Raw genomic sequence first — 21,175 nt, forward strand, 5'->3', positions numbered from 1 at the left:
TTACAGGGTTCTCATAGATAGCCCAAAATTTTCAAAATTTCGTTTTTTAATGGTTTTTTGCTTGTAACTGTTGTTCAGCTATTCTTTAAAGTAAGTAGATCCTTTCAAATGAAAGTAGATTCAAAATGCTACAAATTCGTGTATCAAGCTTGTCCTTAGAGCGTAACGAGACGGCACCCCAGCGTTGCAAAAGTTACCGTCTCAAAATGGATTTTCCGGGGCGGTGCAGTCCGCGCAACCACTCCACTCTTTTGCTCTACTCTAGGATTGCCTAGAATGCATAAAATCGAGTGTAATTATATATAGTAGGGTGAATCGATGTTAAACAAAATAAAGTGTGAACTTTTTAACAGGAAAACTCATGCTAAGGAGAAAGAACAAGACAAATACTGGAGTAATACATTTACCGGACGGAAACTTTAGCATTAATCATGACTTTCCATCTATAAAAAAATTACAGTCAGTAAAATGGTTTTGAAATGCGTCTTAAACAAGTTAAAAATTGAAAAAAGATTGGGAAAGTTTCGATTACTTATACAGGTTGTTAAACAAAAATCATGGGCTATCATGTACCGTTTTCGCAGAATTTAAAGGGTCATCCAATGAGGTTCCCTACCTCTTATCTTCCAAACGGAAAGAGATAAATCAAATCGGTAAAAAAGCTCTTATAAGGCATACTCTAAGCTTTAACAGAAGCTCAAGTTTTTGAAAATTGGTCGAGGGGTTCGCGAGGAAACTTAATTTTACTGCGACAACTTCCTGTCGCCGCGCGCCCACCTTCGGAGTTTGGATGCGCGGAGAGTCGATTATTTCAGACTTGGGTTTTCGCCGCTAAGCATCATATCAAAAAGAAATTTGAAGATTTTTATTAAGTAGACCTTACCTTACTTTTTGACGAAGTCCCTGCCTCTGTTTTGACATTTCTGGTATCAATATTGCAGCTTCATGATGCCCTCCGCGTAGAAGCTGGCTCTTGTCTTGGGACCGAAACCAGTCATTGACAAGCCCTCTACACTTCCGAATCAGTTGCTTTGCATAAGAAAATTTCCCTCCATCTTCCGTACTCTTACGATTCAGCCTCATGTGACTTTCGTCTGTTCACTGAGCTGAAAAACTTCCTCGAAGGAAAGCGGAATCCGAATGATTCGGAAGTACAGAGCGCTGTCAATGACGGATTCCGGTGCCAAGACAAGAGCCAGCCTCTACGCGGAAGGCATCAAGAAGCTGCAATATTGACACCAGAAATGTCAAAACAGAGGCGGAGACTACGTCAAAAAGTAAGGTAAGGTCTACTCAATAAAAACCTTCAAATTTCTTTTTGATATGATGCTCAGCGGCGAAAACCCAAGTCTGAAATAATCAACTCTCCGCGCATCCAGACTCCGAAGGTGGGCGCGCGGCGACAGGAAGTTGTCGCAGTAAAATTAAGTTTCCTCGCGAACCCCTCGACCAATTTTCAAAAACTTGAGCTTCTTTTAAAGCTTAGAGTATGCTTTATAAGAGCTTTTTTACCGATTTGATTTATCTCTTTCCGTTTGGAAGATAAGAGGTAGGGAACCACATTGGATGACCCTCGTAAATGGACATCGGACGTTTTCGCATACTTTTGAGGTTCAACCCCCTAAATGGGGGCGAAAAAACAAAAAACAGGTCAAATCCGTCTACACATAGATGCGCCTACCCTCGAAGATGACGTTAAGCCAAAAAACTCAAAATCCAAAAAAATGGACATCGGACGTTTTCGCATACCTCGATTCAATTGGTAACACGAGCTATCAAAATTGAACCCGAGTGGACATACAAAGTGGAGTGTAGGAACAAGGAAACTCAACCTTTTGTAAGTACATCTTTCGTGGGGCATGCGGCATGCCCTTCATCTAATACCATTAGATATATCATCCAGTAATTCAAAGGGGCCCTTGTCGCCACACCGAGGCAAGAATTCATAAAAACTCAACATTTGATAAATACGTGTTGGAAAGCAATATCTCTATTAATTAACTAAAAGAAGTAATAAAAAAAGTAGAGTTGAGCGGCGTAGAGATTATCCCTCGTTTTTACCATGACGGGTTTATAAAGTTGCAAAGATACAAACTTTGGTAAAATATATCTGTATCAATATCATGCGGTATTGAGAATTTTAAAAGTTCTCAAAAAAAAAGTCGAAAAATTACGAAAACGTTAAACAGCAGTAGATTACATGTAAAACGTGTTTCTACAAAACGGAACTAAGTGCATTATGACGTGAGCCCTGCGTCATGCGTGTATTCTTAGGGGTCTCAGGGCTCATGTCTTAATGCACACAGTTCCGTTTGGCAGAAATACGCCCTATTGAAAAACAAATGGATTTATTGCTAAAAATTACTAAAAGTTGAGTTCATGCATTGATTATGCCGTCGCGCCGAAGAAAGAAGTTCCTGTCATCATTATACATTAGGACAATCAAATAGTATAAGCTCTAAATTTTCTAACTGCTGCACATATAATGATAATAAAAAGAGTATACTAAAACTCCGTTAGCGGTGTTGAAAAAAAAATTACTTCGACGTGAAAAAAAAGCTGTTTAGGCCTATTCTGCCCGAAGAGATTACCTCTTTCTGCTAGGCCTATAGGTGACGGACAAATCATGGATTCAGGAAATAAAAGTGAAAAGTTTCTTGATCTCCCCCCTTGAGATTCAAGGTCGACGGTTCGAGTCGCTAAGTCGCATCCGTCGGGGGATTTTCGAGACAGCAGCTGCAGCCCCGGCTGCCAATTACGAAGCGGGAACTCCGGGGGGGGGGGGGGGGAGTCGAAGGGATAATTCAATTTGTCCCTTTTATCTCGACTCAGTTTCACGCCGTTCCGTCGGCTGACTTCTCTTGTGCAATCCCGATTTGCGTAGGCCCTTCAGCCTTTCGGCCCTCCGGTGCCCCGAGATAAATCCGCGGTGCTTAACGCTTAACCGGCTCCGGTGAGCGGCTTTGATTCTAAATGACGCTATATCGTAAGCTTCGGGCGGCGTTGCCAGTACCGCTTTTAAATTGTAATCCGTCGGATAGCGTTGATACAGTGAGGCAAAATTAGATTCGCTGTCTCTATCGTCTAAAACACTCGGATTCGTTATTGTGTAAGGAGAGGACAGAAATGTCGAATGGAGGTCTAAGGACGTGGCGGCATGGAGCATGAGAAAGAAATGAAAGATTGGGAATGTCAGTGAATTTTCATGAAATTTCACAAGACTGTGAAACATTTCATATTTTTCAGGGGCTAGAGTATGCAACCCGCACTCAAACACACAAAAACAAAAGAAAGTCACAGTTTTTACAATTTGCGAAACATAAAAAGGAACCGGTATTTTTCAATGGCTTCTTTTTCTGAAATTTCATGGAATATTTCACATGACATTTTGCCACGATGAAGGACCCAAAAGGACAGCCGAGAATTTTTAAGAAAGTAGATGACAAACTAGTCCTCACCTTTAATGTAGATCTAACCATTGAATCTCAAGCTCTTTAATATAGATCTAACCATTGAATCTCAAACTATCTTGGAGGGCTTAAACATCCTATATCATAATTGTATATTACTCCTTATAAATATTCTGTAGAAGTATGCAAAATGTACCTCATTATCTATGGACACAAAGCTTACATTAAAGATAAACTTATTTGTAATAACAGCCCCAGATGTAGTAACTGTGGTGAACCTGAAAGTACCGACAATCCCAATTCCTGCCCCAACATACCCCTGTGGATAAACCCCAGTGCTGTCATTTCCGAGAATTAATTCCAAATTCTGACCTTTTTAAAAAATCGGAACCTTTCCCGGAATCTTCTGAATCCCCGGAATTTTCAGCTATTTTCGGAATTTCCTCGAAATTTGCAGTTTTTGCCGGTTTGACCATTTATTTGATCAAATTTCGGGACTTTTTGGTCAAATTTAGCGATCTTTGGAACTAAATACGGGCGTATTTCGGAATTTTTCTCCGTAATTTTTGAAAAATGGGAATTTTTCTCGGAACTTTGGCAAATCGGAATAATTTCGGAATCGTTTAATGAAATTAAACGGCATAGTACTGGGATAAACTGTAACGGCAGCCAACCTTCTGACACAAAAAATGTTACTGCCAATCTTCAGATTTCGATGTCAAAGTAAGGTGACCAAGAATTTTCATAAATGAGTGTCCTTCCAAAAAACAGTAAATTGATGCAAAATTTAGGTCAAATACACGTTTACAAACGGTGTGTCGTCACAATTGTAATAATAATAGATAACTCTAGATAATTTAGATACGTAGGTTGGCTGCGTTTTGGCGCCCTAAAAAAGCTTTATTACCTAATCTCAAAATTACCGACATGTCCGTGATCTTCAAATATAGGTACTCAAGTTTTAAAGGCGGGAACAAGAAGAAGAAGTAGAAGATAAGGATGCCGAGTTGCATAGATGCAGAGGAAAGGAAGAACAATAGATTTTGCTTCATTCTGTTTTCCTTTTTCCTCGTTTAATGGCGGTAGGACTGGAGGAGAAGCTTTGTTACATACGAATTCATTAAAATCGGTTCATGGGGTTTTCGAAGCATCAGTTAATTGAGGGACCAAGTTACACCGATGGTAGCTCAAACGCCTCATCAAAGAAAAATATCCAGTCATGTTCTATAGTAAATCAATGCGGATGAAAAGTTTACGGAAAAGTTGAGCATCGTTCATGGCATCTTCTGAAGTTTCCGAACTATGCCAGTACAACAGCACATTGACATTTAAAACCGTCTGCCTCCTTAGGCCCGTGTCTCACCGACAAATGAACTCATCAAATGCAAGATGGCGGACTGGTTTTTGTGCAAATCCGCAATCAGAAGTTGGCGACCAATCGAAAGCGAGACAAGATGGCGGCGAAGCATCTGTTCGCGGCTCGAGCTCGTTCCTATCATGTGTATACTTGTTGAAGAAACTGTTGGTGATGTGATGTGAATCCCTGTGTTGGGTTTCAACGGTTTAATGATTTTTAACTCGGTTGAATTTTTAACCATTTAAGGGGCCGCTTTAATGGTTTAAGGAGCTTCAATGAGTATTGATGCAGAAAAGCAGTGGTTCATGCAATACGAGGATACACAATTTTAAGTTGTTCAGGAAGCGATAGAAGTGATAAAATTTCATAAAAATTCGCATCATGAACAAGGTATTTGAATCTCACAATGCGCGGAAGTTGTGCGGTTACGTGCTTTTGAAGATTCTTAGGGATGCATTTACGGATAATCGGTCGAATACATCATTTAAGACAGGGTCTTTAACTTGTGAGTCTAAAACTCACAAACCGCAAAAGATGTGTGGTAACGTGCTCTCTGAGATTCTTAGGGCTGCATACACAGCTAATTGGTCGTATATATCATGTGAGACGAGATATTGCGCTTGTGAGTTTAAAACCCACAAAGCGCGGAACTTGTGCGATTACGTGCTTTTGGAGATATTTTGGGCTGCAAGCCGTGGATGCAGCATTTAGAATCTCCAAAGGCACGTAATCGCACATCTTCGTCGCGTTGTTAGTTTTAAACTCACAAGTGCAAGATTTTGTCTCACATGATGCGTCACACCGATTAGCCGTGTGTGCAGCCCTATGAATCTCCAAAAGTACGTAACCGCACAACTTCTGCGCTTTGTGAGTTTTAAACTCACAAGTGCAAGATCTCGTCTCACATGATGCGTTCGACCGAATAGCCGTGTTATACAGCCATTAGAATATCCAAACGAACGTAATCGCACATCTTCCGCGCTTTGTGAGTTTCAAACTCACAAGTGGAAGAACTCGTCTCACATGATGTGTCCGACCGATTAGCTGTGTATGCAGCCTTAAGAGTCTCCAAAAGCATTTAATCGCACATCTTCGTCGCTTTGTGCGTTTTAAACTCAAATGTGAAAGATCTCGTCGCACGTGATGCATCAATCCCATTAGCCGTATATGCAGCCAAAAATATCTCCAAAAGCACGTAATCGCTCACGTTCCGCGTTCCGCGCATTGTGAGTATTAAACTCACAAGTGAAAGATCTCGTCTCGTATGATGTGTTCGACCGAGTAGCCGTGTTTGCAGCCGTAATGATCTCGCTGCTTTCATTGTTATTTTCGTTAGAGTTTTACTTTGAAAACCTGATGGCTGATACAGCCGAAACGGCCACATAGTGGTTTAAGTTGGGCAATAAAAAAAAAAATAAAAAAGTAATAAATAAAATAAAAATCACATTGGGCGAAAAAGAAATGCAAGTATTACCAATTATAGCATGATATAGATACAATGATGAAAATCTTTCGCTGGGTTTCGACAGTTTAATGATTTTTAACTCAGTTGAATTTTTAACCATTTAAGGGGCCGCTTTAATGGTTTAAAGAGCTTCAATGAGTATTGATGTCGAAAAGCAGTGGTTCATGCAATACGAGGATACACAATTTTAAGTTGTTCAGGAAGCGATAGAAGTGATAAAATTTCATAAAAATTCGCATCACGAACAAGGTATGGGTTAGAAACGTTAAAAAATCGCAAATTCTACGTTACAAAGTGGAAAACGTCGTTATTCTTAAAAAAGCGACCGACTGCAAAGGCATTTGTAAAAATCCCTACATTGACGACTAGCCTCAGACACGGATACGAGTATAACAGTGGCGTGGCGTGAATGACCGATTTAGGATATTTCCCCATTTGAAGCTATGTTAAAGAATCGATTATTAAGGTGTCCGTTGCGAACACCCTGTTTATCGATCCTTTTCCATATGTTTAAACGAAAGATCGATCGATACATCGCAAAGCACGCCACGCTACTGGAGTATAAAGAGAGACAAAATTTTAAATCTTCTCTCTTGAAAACAAAGTGAATTGCGCAATCTTAGAACGATTGCAATTCGCAAAATTGAGAGAACCGTGATTCAATCAAATATTTACGTTTAAACCGTATTCAATCGGGGGATCGGAAAACACCAGCATCTCTTTCAAAAACGATTTCAATGCCGCGGCGCGGACGAAATCGACGAAAAACGAGCGACAACGACGAGAGACTCCGCGCGAGATGACGAGAATCAGGCTAATAAATCGGGAGGCGTGGGTGCGGCGAATTGATATTCAACGCGGGAGGCGGGCGACAGGGGAAAGTTACGAATTACGATGTAAAGTCTTTTCGGTACCGGGTACGCGTTCCCGGGACTCGAAAAGTAAATAAGATTCCTCTCGGTGAAAAATTGGGGAGGACAAAGAGGGAGAGGGGGGAGGGTTGTGGATGGAGTAGGCGCGGGAATGAGCTTATCAAGTTGTATGCAGATCGGCAGAGTGTTCGACGCCCGTAAATCCGTGAATATTTGGCCGATCAAAAGATGAGGAAACTTCGGTGTTGTCGCGATGAGTCTGGAAAAGTCGCTTTAGACCGTGCTCACTTCCTCGAAACTTGGAATGAACGGATTATTTTGCGAGGAGCATAACCCTGTCGTAATAGCAGAGAGCCGGAACTCTCGAATTTTCGAGATAGAGTTTCCTTCAAAATTCGTTTATTTTCTGTGAGAAACATGCTCATTGGTTTTCCTAAAGTTGAACATAATCGAGGCGTTCGGACCAGAGAGGGCATTCCTTGATTGCGGTGTTTTAGAATCTCCACTGCTAATTTAGAGTTTTAGAGATGAAACTATTGGGTGATTTTTCCTAAATTTAAAATCCCGCTTTTCCAACTCTTCAAAAGGAAGCACGCCCTCTTTTACATTATTTCTTATGCAGATTTCTGGAGCCCACCCCATATTTCTCACCTGCACATAAATCTATTTGATAGAAATACGTCCAACTATGAAACGTGGGCGATGTTCCACGATGGCGTCCACTTGGAGGAGTGCTCGGGCCGGGCCATTGGCGACGCAGTATTCAAAGGTAAAAGGATTAAAGTTGATACACGGCAAAGGCGACGGCACTAATCGCGGAGGGGAGTTGCGTTGGCGGTAAAATTTGAATTCGAGGGATGAAATTACGACTGGGTGGGATTGATTGATTGGTGAGTCGGCCCCGTTTTATCCGGGTAACCCAGATCAAAAATAATCACTCGGTGCTTTCTTGCCGTGTCGTGATGGCTCGACAGATACTGCAGCGAGGGTGTCATTGACGATGGTTAACGGGCGTAGAAAAATACACTGGAAAGAAAAACCACATTGGATCTTGAGTCCAGACTCTTAAAAACATGGACAAGAAAAAATACTCCTCATTTAATCGGATTTTTGCATGGATCAAGAACCAAGCCTCTTAATTTGAGCGGATTTCCTTCAGATTTAAGCTTAAATCTGACTGAATCAAGAGTGTTTTTTCTTGTCAATGTTTTCAAGAGTCGGGACTCTGAATCCGATGTGTTTTTTTCTTCCAGTGTACACTCAATGCACAACTTACTTGCAACACACGTAAGTATGGACACCATTTAGCAACAAAGAGCTACTAGGTTTACTTAGAAAATACTTATGAGTCATCGGTTTCATAATGCACATATTTATAAATATAAGATACAAATGGAGCGAGTTCGTTAGGGTGGGAACCAGGGTGGCATAAAACGTAAGTGAGAATTGATGAAAAACTGGAACTTGAAATATCAGGGGCTAGAGTATGCGACTCGGACTCAAATACACAAAGATAGAAGAAAGTCGCAATCTTTACATTTTGAGAAACATGAAAAGGAACCGGTATTTTTCAATAGCTTCCAGAAATTTCTAAAATTCCATGAGATATTTCGCGTGAAATTTCAAGATTTTATTTTCATGAAATTTTACCACCCTGAAGGAAACCAACCCACATTCAGGTGAAACTGAGAAAAAGAGGTTTGAAGCTTTATTCCTGCATAAACCTTAATGTAGAAAATTAACTTTGACCCTATTTTCACGAGCCAATTTCTGTTTTTTGCCTTAAAGTTTATGGAAGGAGAGGATGTACGGCCGACATTTTCGATCCAATTTTTTCGAAAATTTGGGTTGGTTCCTCTCTGATTAACTCGGTTCGAATAGTACTACCATTGCAATATTTAGAACTTGACGCCTCTGATTCTCTTTGAACTCACTTTCAGTGAGGGCGAAAAAAACGGATTGACTGGAAGTATAGTTGAGTGGCACTTGAAAGTGCGTGAGAGGGATCTCGCAAGGAATAACGCGAAATAGGTGAGTTTTTCGGGAGAATCCTCATTACTCGTCGCTTGTCTGACAGCAGGGCGTAACTACGCTTGGAACAAACCCGGGAAACCACACTGGAAAAAAAAAAAAAAACATTGGATCTAGAGTCCAGACTCTTGAAAACATCGACAAGAAAAAATACTCTTGATTCAATCAGATTTAAGCTTAAATCAAAAGGAAATCCGCTCAAATTCAGAGGCTTGGTTCTTGATTTAAGCAAAAATCCGATTGAGTCAAGAGTACTTTTTCTTGTCGATGTTTTTCAGAGTCTGGATTCTAGATCCAATGTGTTTTTTTTTCCAGTGCACTGAGTTATATGGACGACTGAGTTCGAAATTACCATTACTCTCGGCAACAGGCAACACCGTTGCGCGTTTTCATCACGCATGCTCTTTAAGATGAACGTGTATATTAAAAAGAAAAGGAAAAAAAACAAACTTAAAAACTGTCATATTCGGCGGACAATAATGGGTGTCCTCTAAAGTATTTCACAGTATCGTTGCAACGCAGGTCTAGGAGATCCCCTTCAATTTTGCGAGTATACTTACCGAGCGCAGTCGAGTTCGAATAGTTGTATCAATCAAGCAGTGCATTGAACACGGGGGCACGCTCGAGTCAACGTGCGTTTTCTACTACACTGCGATGTTCGTTGGTACGTATTTATGTTAAAAGGATGTAGGTCTTACGCAAACCCTACGCACAAAGATCCTTTTAGCATAAATAGCATACGTAGCATACGTAGCATAAATAGCATACGTATTTATGCTAAAAGGATGTATGTCTTACGCAAACCCTACGCACAAAGATCCTTTTAGCATAAATACGTTCATTCGGTCTGGAGTTTATGCTTGTTGCTATCAGCGACTCATTCGAGTGAACTCTATAGTTCTTCACTTACACTGGAAAAGTAGCTTGGATCAAGCCTGATTATTTTTGAATTTGCCGCCAAGAATTTTTTTTTATCTTGCTTTAAGCTGACTTTTTCTTGATCCAAGAAAAATAAGGCTTGAGTTAAGCTAAAAAGTAGCTTATATTCATCAGCAAACTTCTTAATTTGAGAAGAAATACTTCTTGGCGGCAAATTTAAAATTATTTTATTCCAGTGTAAATAACTCCTTTTTTAAACGAAACAGCGCTTTAACAAGGTAAAATACTTGATTACTGAAGTTTCGTCGCGTACATATGTGACTTTGTCGCGAGCTTTTCACGTGAGACTTCGCGATGCATGTCAACGACGAGACTCCCGAACCACGTTCCTCTCGTACATAAAACCGCTCTCACACTTTCTTTCGTTTTGAGAAGGAGAAAACCTCGCTCAATGTTGACTGGTGCCTGTGAGGCTAATAAATCACACGCTCTTCAATTCCATTACGGTTGAACAGTAAAGTGTTGGGTTCACTAACCGGCTCCCAGAAGTAATACTATTTAGAGATGGAAAATACGTCAATAACAACAAGCTCGTCAGGAGTCTTTTCTGATGAGATGGATGCCATTTTCGCGATGGATTTAACCCCTTCAGATATTATTGATACCTGGAAAGGGACGGACTTGGAAGGAACGGTAATTTCAACTTACCAGCGACTCCAAAAATTCGAAGACGAAAGCAGTATCGCTAAAGCGTCTTTAGAGGAAGCGATGGAACCACCTATAGTCCTAGAAAAGAAAGGTAGCTTTACACATTTAAAAGTAAAAGAGTACCTCACCATCGAAATTCACGAAGGCAAATACGACGTACCATTATACCATAAAGGTAGTAGGGACAAAGCGTTCGAATTCTTCGAACGAAAAAGAGAGCAACTAAGGTCTAGAATCTCAGAAATGCATAGCGTGTTTCTGCTAGGAGACGAAGCGACAGAGATATCTCGTATATCTCAAGAAGCCAGTCAAAAAGCAAACTCACTGCAGAATGTAGATTCATTAGATAAGACCATAATAAAGTCCGTGCTATGTGGTATTCTAATGGAAAACCTACTCTTAACAACCATGGACGCAGTAGTCCCAAGGTTGGAAAACGTACCGGTAGAGGTCGACCAATTCTCTAACGGCTTAACCATAGCCGAAACTGATGAGGTCAGAGACTTACTCCAGACAGGTACAAAACAAATGTGGCTGTCTCATCGAATTAGGTATAGCACTACCACCGTGACTGCTATCACCGAGACTTTGTTGTCTTCGGACGAAAACAGAGTCGCTAAAGCGAAGGTAACGATCAATGAGCCAGTTCGGCTGAATTTTTTTATTACATATTATGAAAGTCCTTGGTGAAATGAGTATACAGAATTTTTTTCAGATTTTTTTGAGCCCTCTGGCTCTGAGAAATCTTACTTCAAAAACGCGAAAAATTGAAGGTCTCTGAAACGCTGTTTGAATCGCGCGGGCTGAGAGCTGACGTCACACTTTAGGTGGTGACCACCCTTGGTTTATTCCGAGTTAGTCCGAACAATATGGCTGCTGCCCGGTTTGTTTATTTAGCGAAAATTTCCAGCTGTACATTGTGATTTAGTGGTAAAATTTGACGAGAAATTTGTTGAAACATTTGGTTTCGTCACAAATTAACTCTTTCTTGATGAAACAAGGCGTTAAAGTTCGCGAAATTTATTCACCGGGCGACCGCGAGTGAGCATCGGCTATCGGGAACGACGGGCTCGTAAACAAACGAAGATTGATAACAGGAAGGATCCAAACAACTCGGAATCTTTTAATTTTCTTTACCTTTAAACCATTTCTGACTTCTACAAAGCATCTGACAATCAGTTTTATCGTATTTTACAACCTGGAGCTAGAGTCTATCGGCTCATTGTGATGTGTATTCAGAGCATTCTGAAACAGAAAGTCAGTTCTCATAAGTTCACACCCAGACATTCTTTTCTTGGATCATTCGCTTTTCATTTTCGCCTCAAATCAAGTGTTTTGTAGTTTCCTTATCTGAAGTATGTGGTTTTGAATTCATACAAGAGTTTGAAGTTCACCTTTTTTTAGCATTAAAGCCTGTTGAGCCCTCAAACTTTACTGATATGATTACCTACAGTTCAAGGTTCCTCTGGTCCGTACCAAGTGATTACACATCAAAGATGTGTCTTATGGTTCTTCAAATTAACAGTTCAGAAGTGAATTAGAGACTACAGTAACTTAATCCACTCCTGCCCTTTCCTTCAGTGTTTGTTCGTGTCTGTTCTTTATGCGTTACCACTCTAGTGCATACACCGGTAATGTAGGTTAGTTAGGTATTATCGCATATTTTCTACTAGCAGTACCTTCTCTTAAGCGTTGTAATTTAGCAAAGAAATTCCACCAGTTGCAGAAAATTGTGTGCGTAATGAATAAGTGAATATGAATACCTCCTTTTGGTGACTCAAAGTTTCTCAGATCCGTCTCAAGGAGGTTTTGCATGTAGGTGCATGATCAGTTTTGCCAGATGAAATTACTGCTCTTGCAGCTTCAAATTTATACTTTGATCTCTGATTCACTAATAAATGACACTTTATGGTGTCATTTATATTTAATCAGTTCAAAGCTAATTCGACAATGAATCATCAAAGGTCCGATGGAGGAAGGAATTTCCCGGTGAGTGCCACGGCTGAATCAACATTCCAACTAGACTTGCGAAGGTATCAACCCAAACAGATTCATGAGGAAGTGATACCTATATGGTAAGTGGTAATTCTATTAAGGCTCTTTCATTTCTTAGGTGCGGTGTGCATTAAAAATTTCTAAATCTGCTCATCTGCAGTCATATACTTGAAGAGGAGTACAACATGAAATGTAGGTGAAGTAACGAAATCGTGGGAATGAGGTAATCCTACAGCTTCTCTCCACTGAGACACAGATGAAGTAATCTGAAAGCCTTAAGCTGGAAGTTGCTAATGATGGAGGTTCCATGGTGTTTTTCCTGCCTTGAAAGATAAGGTTGTGCTGCAGGCCTTAAGCACTATGGAATATTTGAAATATTGTGATTTTAAACGCAGGCTACACTTCATCTAAGAATATGGAAATCGGTCTCAAGTGCTTTCTCCGATAACTTTCAGAGTTTTTATTTTCATATTTAAGAGACAATTATGAGATGATTATCCTACTATTCCTGGTATTTCTGATTGAGAGTCAACTTGTTCACTTGATGCATTCACTTTCCTTTCAAAGAATGAAATATTAGAGGTGACTCTCAAACACTGCAACCGAGAAAGGGCCTTTTTGCATCCAGTGACTCAATTACGTATTGACTACAGTGTTCAAAACTTCTACTTTAAGTTTAGATTTTAAATGGAAAACAAGTCGACTTACTGCTCTACATATTCACAAAATTTTCTGCACGTAGAAGATATAAATATCGCACACATTTCAGAAATTTTGTCGAATAATTTTTCCATTAGGACATCAAGAGAAGCAATCAGACTAAAACTTAGTGAATGTAGGTAAGTACTTTCTCAGATTAGCCATGCCACTACTTTTCCTCGCTTTTTCATTAATCATTATCCACAAAGTTAAACATACTTAATCTAAATGTTACACTAAACTCGTGTATTTAACCTGATAGTACCTCAGTAATTATAATTATCTTACCTGTTAAACTGTATGATGCAATGAAAAAAATTTCACTTCGAGACAGATGATCATTTCCTGGTTGATACCTTCGCAAGTCTAGTTGGAATGTTGATTCAGCCGTGGCACTCACCGGGAAATTCCTTCCTCCATCGGACCTTTGATGATTCATTGTCGAATTAGCTTTGAACTGATTAAATATAAATGACACCATAAAGTGTCATTTATTAGTGAATCAGAGATCAAAGTATAAATTTGAAGCTGCAAGAGCAGTAATTTCATCTGGCAAAACTGATCATGCACCTACATGCAAAACCTCCTTGAGACGGATCTGAGAAACTTTGAGTCACCAAAAGGAGGTATTCATATTCACTTATTCATTACGCACACAATTTTCTGCAACTGGTGGAATTTCTTTGCTAAATTACAACGCTTAAGAGAAGGTACTGCTAGTAGAAAATATGCGATAATACCTAACTAACCTACATTACCGGTGTATGCACTAGAGTGGTAACGCATAAAGAACAGACACGAACAAACACTGAAGGAAAGGGCAGGAGTGGATTAAGTTACTGTAGTCTCTAATTCACTTCTGAACTGTTAATTTGAAGAACCATAAGACACATCTTTGATGTGTAATCACTTGGTACGGACCAGAGGAACCTTGAACTGTAGGTAATCATATCAGTAAAGTTTGAGGGCTCAACAGGCTTTAATGCTAAAAAAAGGTGAACTTCAAACTCTTGTATGAATTCAAAACCACATACTTCAGATAAGGAAACTACAAAACACTTGATTTGAGGCGAAAATGAAAAGCGAATGATCCAAGAAAAGAATGTCTGGGTGTGAACTTATGAGAACTGACTTTCTGTTTCAGAATGCTCTGAATACACATCACAATGAGCCGATAGACTCTAGCTCCAGGTTGTAAAATACGATAAAACTGATTGTCAGATGCTTTGTAGAAGTCAGAAATGGTTTAAAGGTAAAGAAAATTAAAAGATTCCGAGTTGTTTGGATCCTTCCTGTTATCAATCTTCGTTTGTTTACGAGCCCGTCGTTCCCGATAGCCGATGCTCACTCGCGGTCGCCCGGTGAATAAATTTCGCGAACTTTAACGCCTTGTTTCATCAAGAAAGAGTTAATTTGTGACGAAACCAAATGTTTCAACAAATTTCTCGTCAAATTTTACCACTAAATCACAATGTACAGCTAGAAACTTTCGCTAAATAAACAAACCGGGCAGCAGCCATATTGTTCGAACTAACTCGGAATAAACCAAGGGTGGTCACCTAAAGTGTGACGTCACAAATCGGCGTTCGCGCCACGGCCCGGATTCAAATAACGTTTTTGAGGGGCACGATTTTAAAATCGCATTTTCTCCCCTTAGCAATTTTTTTCAAAACTTTTTATTGTGCTCATCGTTTTTCTGGTGAAATTTTACATATAGTGCAATAGCTTTTAAGCCAATCCCTCACCAGCCGAACTGCCTCATTCGCTCATGGATGATGACACCTACTCAAACTACAACGCAGATCCTCCTGCCGCACTGGCGCGAGTGATTAGCGAAGCTAGACTCTCACACAAAGAAATTCTGTGTGTTTTATTTCCTCAAGGAGATAAAGGGAACACAAATGTGTGTCTGTCTTGCAAAACGTCAGTAGCTATAGACATGGTAGTCTACCATAGACAGTGTAAAACTGTTCAGTGGCTAGAGAAATACTGTGACTTTGTCTATGACAAACAACTAGGCGCTTTATGCGCTCAGAAAACTATGCGGATAAGTTCCTTCCAAATTCTGACTCTTTTGACGAAGAATTAAAATTAATATCAGAGTGAATACAGGTGCGTTCGGATGATACAAACGAGGTGGACTTGGAAGTTTGTGGATAGCAAATGTTTAGGATTGACTCATCATTCGTGACGATTACATCACCCCAGGTTCATACTATAATTACAGAAAATGAAAAGTAGCCTTAATAAGAGTTTCCACAGTGTGAGACGCTCTTGCGATAATTCACTGGGGGGAAAAACAGCAGAACCGATTTAGATGAATCGCAATATTGATATCAGAATGAAGACTCCTCGCAGTAAGAGGCACCACAGCGGCTAACTTTGATCGGGATCATAATTAACTTTAATATGATTATGAAAAGCTCCAATGAAGGGTATTGGATTTTTCAAAATAGAAAAGGAAGAACGTGGTACCGGGAAGGCTTTGATATAAAGCTCCCGATAGAAAGAAAAAAAAGAAGTCGGCATAATTTTTAGCCTTGCTCGAGCGAGCGCAAGGCTGCCTCTTTGCGTTGCAGGTGATGAGGAGAATAAGTCCAGCTCGCTTTGAGTTTTCACACCGGGATAAAATAGCCTCGAGTAATAATAGGTGTTAAGTGATATAGCCATGAAAATTGCGCACCCTCAGACGAGACTGCGAGATGCAATTTTCAGGTCTGACACGTGGAACTCTCCATCGACTGATGATAATTTTAGCCTCTTGAATGTTCCGCTGATAAAATTTAATGTTCGGAATTCGTCTACAGGGTGATCCAAAAGTCCCTTCCACCCCCTCTAACTTTTTACCTAATTGAGGTAAAGATTTGAAACTTGGGGGATATTCCTAGGTCAAAGGGAGCTACTTTTTGGCCCCCCTAAAATTTTCAGGGGGCCCCCCTTGGGGGGCAACGGCCCCCAACTTTTAATTTTCAAATGGGAAGACCCCCTTTGTGATAGCTCGTTCGAAAGAGCATAAAAAAAGAAAACTTTTCGCGCAAACCCGAAGTCAATATCTCAAACCGTTTCAAAATGGCGGCCGGTTAAAGTTCAAAATGGCCGAAAATTCACACCGGTTATTTGTCGATGGATTTGCGCGAAAATCGGTATGTAGGGGTATTTTGACACGAGAAAAACGAATTTGACGTTAGATTTTCAAAAAAAACCGAAATTTCCAAAATGGCCGCCGGTTAAAGTTCAAAATGACAAAAAATTGATTTTTTTAGAAATCTAAGTTCAAATTTGTTTATCTTATGCCAAAATACTCTCAAATTCCAAGTTTAAGGCAAATCCATCAGCAAAAAACCGAGGTGACAATTTTCGGCCATTTTAAACTTTAACCGGCGGCCATTTTGGAAATTTCGGTTTTTTTTGAAAATCTAACGTCAAATTCGTTTTTCTCGTGTCAAAATACCCCTACATACCGATTTTCGCGCAAATCCATCGACAAATAACCGGTGTGAATTTTCGGCCATTTTGAACTTTAACCGGCCGCCATTTTGAAACGGTTTGAGATATTGACTTCGGGTTTGCGCGAAAAGTTTTCTTTTTTTATGCTCTTTCGAACGAGCTATCACAAAGGGGGTCTTCCCATTTGAAAATTAAAAGTTGGGGGCCGTTGCCCCCCCAAGGGGGGCCCCCTGAAAATTTTAGGGGGGCCAAAAAGTAGCTCCCTTTGACCTAGGAATATCCCCCAAGTTTCAAATCTTTACCTCAATTAGGTAAAAAGTTAGAGGGGGTGGAAGGGACTTTTGGATCACCCTGTATTCTACCGTACACTGGAATAAAAAAAACACATTGGATCTAGAGTCCAGACTCTTGAAAACATTGACAAGACTAAAATACTCTTGATTCAATCGGATTTTTGATTGAATCAAAACGAAATCCACTTAGATTAAGAGGCTTGGTTCTTGATCTAAGCTAGAGATTCTGATTGAATTAGGAGTACTTTTTCTCGTCGATGTTTCTAAGAGTCTGGACGGATCCAATGTGTTTTTTTTTCCAATGTAGTAGTGGCTAAATGCGAAAAAAGGTTCTCTCAGTGCACAGTTCCAAAATTAAAATTGTGTTTTATTCTCTTCAGGAAAAACTAATCGTAGTATTTCTTAGCAACTTAGAGTGCATTTTGAGAATTGGTTCAAAAATTTCACAGACAATTCCATCACAAAACTGCTGGTTGGTTTCCATTTATACAGTGGCGTGGCGTGAGTGATCAATTATCGATAACTCCCCATTGGAAGCCATGTTTTAGAATCGATTATTTGGGTGTTCGTTGCGACACCCTGTCAATCGATCCTCTGATCAATCAATAAATCGCAAAGCACGCCGAGCTATTAAAAGAATAAGAACTTAATTGGCGATTTACGACGGCGTGACTTGAAATATGCTTTTTTTGACTCCAGTCATCCATGTGTAAATCGAGGAGAGAAAGAGAGAAACAATTACAAACTCAAATTGGGTCTTAAGCTCTATAGAGTTCTGTCCAGAACTTAAAGCTTGTATAGGTGGTTTCACGATAACTGGAATAGTTTTGTCGCCGTAACAGACAACACACTTTTCGGTCATATTTTCAGTAGTACTGATGATCACTCGAATTTTTTTGAATTAATCTACACAGGGTTGCGTGATATAACGTTTTTCAAAGATTTATCGCTCTACTTTTCAATTTTAATATATAAATGTCCGAAAATTTGCTGTCTGTTACGCTGACTTTTTACCACGTAACAGACAGCACATTTTTGGAATCTACTTAATATTCATTGAAAAGTAAAGCAATAAATCATTAGAGAGCGATATATTGCGCAACCGTTTGAAGATTAATGCGAAAAAATTCAAGTGATTATCATTTCTACTAAAAATATGACCAAAAAATGTGTTGTCTGTTACGGCGACAAAACTATTCCAGTTATCGTGAAACCACTCGTAAATGAATTCTTGATTTTGAAAAAAAAAAAAGAAAAAAAAAGGAAAATAAAAACACTTTATTTTTTCAACAATGCGCACTCGTAAAAATATAGGCCCACTCATTATTCAAAATGTCAAAATCCGTAAATTTTTTGCGGCTTCAGCGAGGCTTAAAATTTCAGATCCAAGCAGTTATTTGCAACTTCAGAGCCTCCGTCTCCATCGGAGATTCTACGTTATTGTCAGTGGCGTGGCGTGCTTTGCGATATATCGATTGATCGGCCATTTAAACATACGTAAAAGTATCGATTTACAGGGTGTTCGCAGCGAACACCTTAATAATCGATTATTTACCACAGCTTCAAATGGGGAAATATCGATAGATCGCAAAGCACGCCACTGGTTATTATCGGCTCGGTTCGGCAACGCGCGACCATGAGACGCGGAAGTAGGTCAATTCGAAAATCAACCAAATCGATTTACATGATTTTACAGGCACTCGATTATGAGCTTAAAAACTTACGGTGCATTTGCATCTCATCGCGTGGGGAAAACGCTCCTCATCATGGATGAAAAATACAAAACGGAGAGAAAATTGATATTGGCAAATTTACGACTCCAGTCTTTTCCCCCTCACTCCACACCCCACGAGAGCCTTGCCATGCAAAATCGACTTGCTAGGTTCAAGTATATGACCATCACCTTCATTCAAGATCGTTTCGAGTTTCGATCGTTGCTTCCTCAACCATCAAAACGCATTTTGGCCAGCAACACATCGACGGTGAAACTACCAAACCACGTATCTCGGTTTGCGACGTCGCAGACTTCCTGTCATACTTTATTTTTTAAATGAAAAACTACTTAACATCCAGTCTTGAAAATTTCTGTGATTTTTCCTCTTTGTGCGGAGAAAATTCCGTGAAAATTTCAAGGAATGATATTGATTTGGTCTACTTCAAAAAAATAAAATGTGAGCGTAGATTTTTAAACACCGCAAACGAGATACGTGGTTTGGTAGTTTCACCGTCGATATGACTGATAACCGTGCGAAATGACCGACTCGCGTTATAACGTGTTTTTCATTCTGCCGCCCACAGCAAGTACGCCGCGCCGTCACTCCAATCAAAATTGTTTCCTTTTTTTCAGCACCAACTGCTGTATTACAAGAAAATTCAATTACAAATCAAGAAAATTACAATTCAAGCCCAGCAGAAGACAAGGTGTCTACTGGTGCTTTGACATCAAAATTCCTGGCTTTTGTAATACCTTTTCCCTGCTTTTTTCTTACTTTACCGAAAATTCTTTTCACTGACAATTCTCGAAAATCCTTGATTTTCCTTTACCCTTTCCTTACTTCACACGCATTTTCAACTGTAACGGATTGGAAAAGTGGAATGATCGAGTGGCAAAGGAATAAACCGAAAAAGACGAGCAATGAATTTGGATGGGAAATTGCATATCCCCGGGACTACTTGTTAGAGCTCATCACGAATCGAATTTCCGTACCTCTCCACTGAAAATCCGTACCTTTTCCGTAGTTACATACAGACCTTCCGAAATCCGAACTTTTCCAGTGTGTCCGCAGGTACTTTTTCCGTACGGTAGAAACCCTGAGAAGACCTGAGGATGGCATTAGTAAATTCCTATAAATAATAAGGGTCTTGAAGTTAAGCGACCCCCTTTTTGAAATTACTATTTCTCGATGTTTTCATTACTATTAGCCCATTTTTCCATGTAAAAGCCTTCTTATAGAAGGTGGGTAGAGGAGCTGATGTCATGCTGAATTGCAGTTCCGGTTCTCCATCCCTATACCTTTCCTTTCGCTGTTACACCTTATTCTTATTGTGCCTATTTATGTTTAATTTTTAATACCTTTCGTGTTCACGATTTTTGTAAAGCTTATAGGGAACTCGAAATAAATACATATATTAATAAATTCCGAAATGGTCATCGCATTACGTGGAAATTAAATAATTTCTCAGGGTGTCTACTTTAACAGGCTGGCCCAAAATCAGTACTTTTATAGTACTTTTTCGGTGCATTCCCAAGAAATTCAGTGCCTCCTCAACTGAAAAAATTCTGTACTTTTTCAATACCTTCAACCGACGAAAAACGAAACATTTCAAAAATTCGAATTTTCGGCTCAAATTGCGACGAAAATTAAAGAAATTCCAGACTTTCTTGCAAAATTTCCGCACTTTTTCAGTGCTTCCGGACCGCCTTTGGAAAATCGGTAATGTTTCCGGACTTGAAGACACCCTGCTTCATGAATGCAGAGATTCTCATTCTGCAGAGATTGTAGAAAGTATAGAGCACAACTCGAGAGGGCGTCCAGCCAAACGGTGGGTAGAGGGCATCCATGAAGAGATGGAGAGATGCCACCTTCCGGAGGATCTCTACCATGACAGATTCCTGTGGAGAATAGGCGTCGCAGAGCGCCCTAGCGCGCCGTAAAAGCGGCTCATACATACATAGAGCACAACTCTTGATAGTAATCTGGCGAAAGTTGGAGAAAGAAGCGTAGCGGAGGGAATGAAGGATAGAGAGTGCGGCGCTAGGCGCTTACCTTAGCTTGAGCGAGGAGTTCCTTGAAGACTTGGACGATGTTCTGGTTCTCTTTGGCCGAGCACTCGACGTAGCCGCAGTCCCAGTCGTACTCGGCAGTCGTCTCGGCCAACTCTTTAGGCACTGCTCGGTAGTGAAGCTCCGCTTTGTTCCCTACCACCACTATCGGCACTCGAGTCCCACGCTTCGTCACGATCTGCAAAATTAAAGAGATGCCATGAAAAACATTCATGCGTCACACCATGTTGGGCCT

At 40.1% G+C, this 21,175-nt stretch overlaps 1 protein-coding gene across 1 annotated transcript in view; it reads right to left on the minus strand.

The window, feature by feature from the left end:
* The window catches only part of LOC109035678 (GTP-binding protein Rhes), a 369,075-nt gene that overhangs the window by 76,202 nt on the left and 271,698 nt on the right, over positions 1-21,175 (minus strand). The window contains exon 4 of the mRNA XM_019049389.2: positions 20,924-21,118. Coding sequence (XP_018904934.2) covers positions 20,924-21,118 — 195 coding nt within the window. The remainder of the gene's footprint in view (positions 1-20,923; positions 21,119-21,175) is intronic.

The sequence above is a fragment of the Bemisia tabaci genome, chromosome 7, assembly GCF_918797505.1.
Source record: "Bemisia tabaci chromosome 7, PGI_BMITA_v3".
NCBI classification, from domain to species: domain Eukaryota; kingdom Metazoa; phylum Arthropoda; class Insecta; order Hemiptera; family Aleyrodidae; genus Bemisia; species Bemisia tabaci.